At 60.6% G+C, this 691-nt stretch overlaps 1 protein-coding gene across 1 annotated transcript in view; it reads left to right on the top strand.

Annotated features, from left to right (window-relative positions):
• LOC109374387 (cornulin-like) overlaps window positions 1–405 on the top strand; it is a 4,859-nt gene extending 4,454 nt beyond the window's left edge. The window contains exon 4 of the mRNA XM_019628947.1: window positions 234–405. Coding sequence (XP_019484492.1) covers window positions 234–405 — 172 coding nt within the window. The remainder of the gene's footprint in view (window positions 1–233) is intronic.
• Window positions 406–691: the final 286 nt, after the last annotated feature.

Below are 691 nucleotides of genomic sequence, written 5' to 3'. Positions count from 1 at the left end.
GGGAGCCAGACTCCCAGCCACACAGGGGCTAGGGAACAGGCACAGACCCAGGGGCAGTCAGGCAGTGGGCAAAGAGGCACCCACGTGAGCAGCCATGAGGCAGAAGAGACAGTGCTGGGGGGACAGGCGCAGTCTGGGGCAAGCCCTGTGACAGGCAGACAGGACGGGAGCAGCTCCCAGCCACGGTGCAGTGTGGCGGGGGGGCGGGGAGAGACAGAGTCCTCGGGGGTTAGGCAGGAGTGGGTTGACGACCACACAAGGGAGACAGTGATCCCAAGGTTGGACCAGGGCTGCCTGCCCTTCGAGGTGCCCTCAGCTCGGGGCCAGGAAGGAGCCCAGCCGGAAGGGAAGCGGAGCCTCACAGCCCGGGAGCTGTATTCCTACTTCACAAGCAACGAGCCGTGAGTGTCCTGGCCTCCAGGGCCCGGCACTGGAAGAAGACAGCGGGAGAAGGGCTGGCTTGTCCTGCTTTGGCCAGTCCAACCAGCACGTCCCTGGACATCAGCTCATCACGGTGCCTCTCTTAGCTTCCTCAGTGAGACCATTTCTGCAAAGCGCTTTCTAGCCTAAGCTCACCTGTCTTCCCTGCTTTGCTGTGAAGACACTCTCAGGAGCAGGAAGACACAAAGCAATGTATCCCTTTGGATTCTCCTTGGGTTGGGGGTTTTCAGAACTCTTTTATCTCTTCCAT

This window comes from Hipposideros armiger, unplaced genomic scaffold (assembly GCF_001890085.2).
Source record: "Hipposideros armiger isolate ML-2016 unplaced genomic scaffold, ASM189008v1 scaffold_819, whole genome shotgun sequence".
Lineage (NCBI taxonomy): Eukaryota > Metazoa > Chordata > Mammalia > Chiroptera > Hipposideridae > Hipposideros > Hipposideros armiger.
The sequence above is the reverse complement of the archived record's forward strand: the minus strand, read 5'-3'. Positions and strand labels throughout refer to the sequence as shown.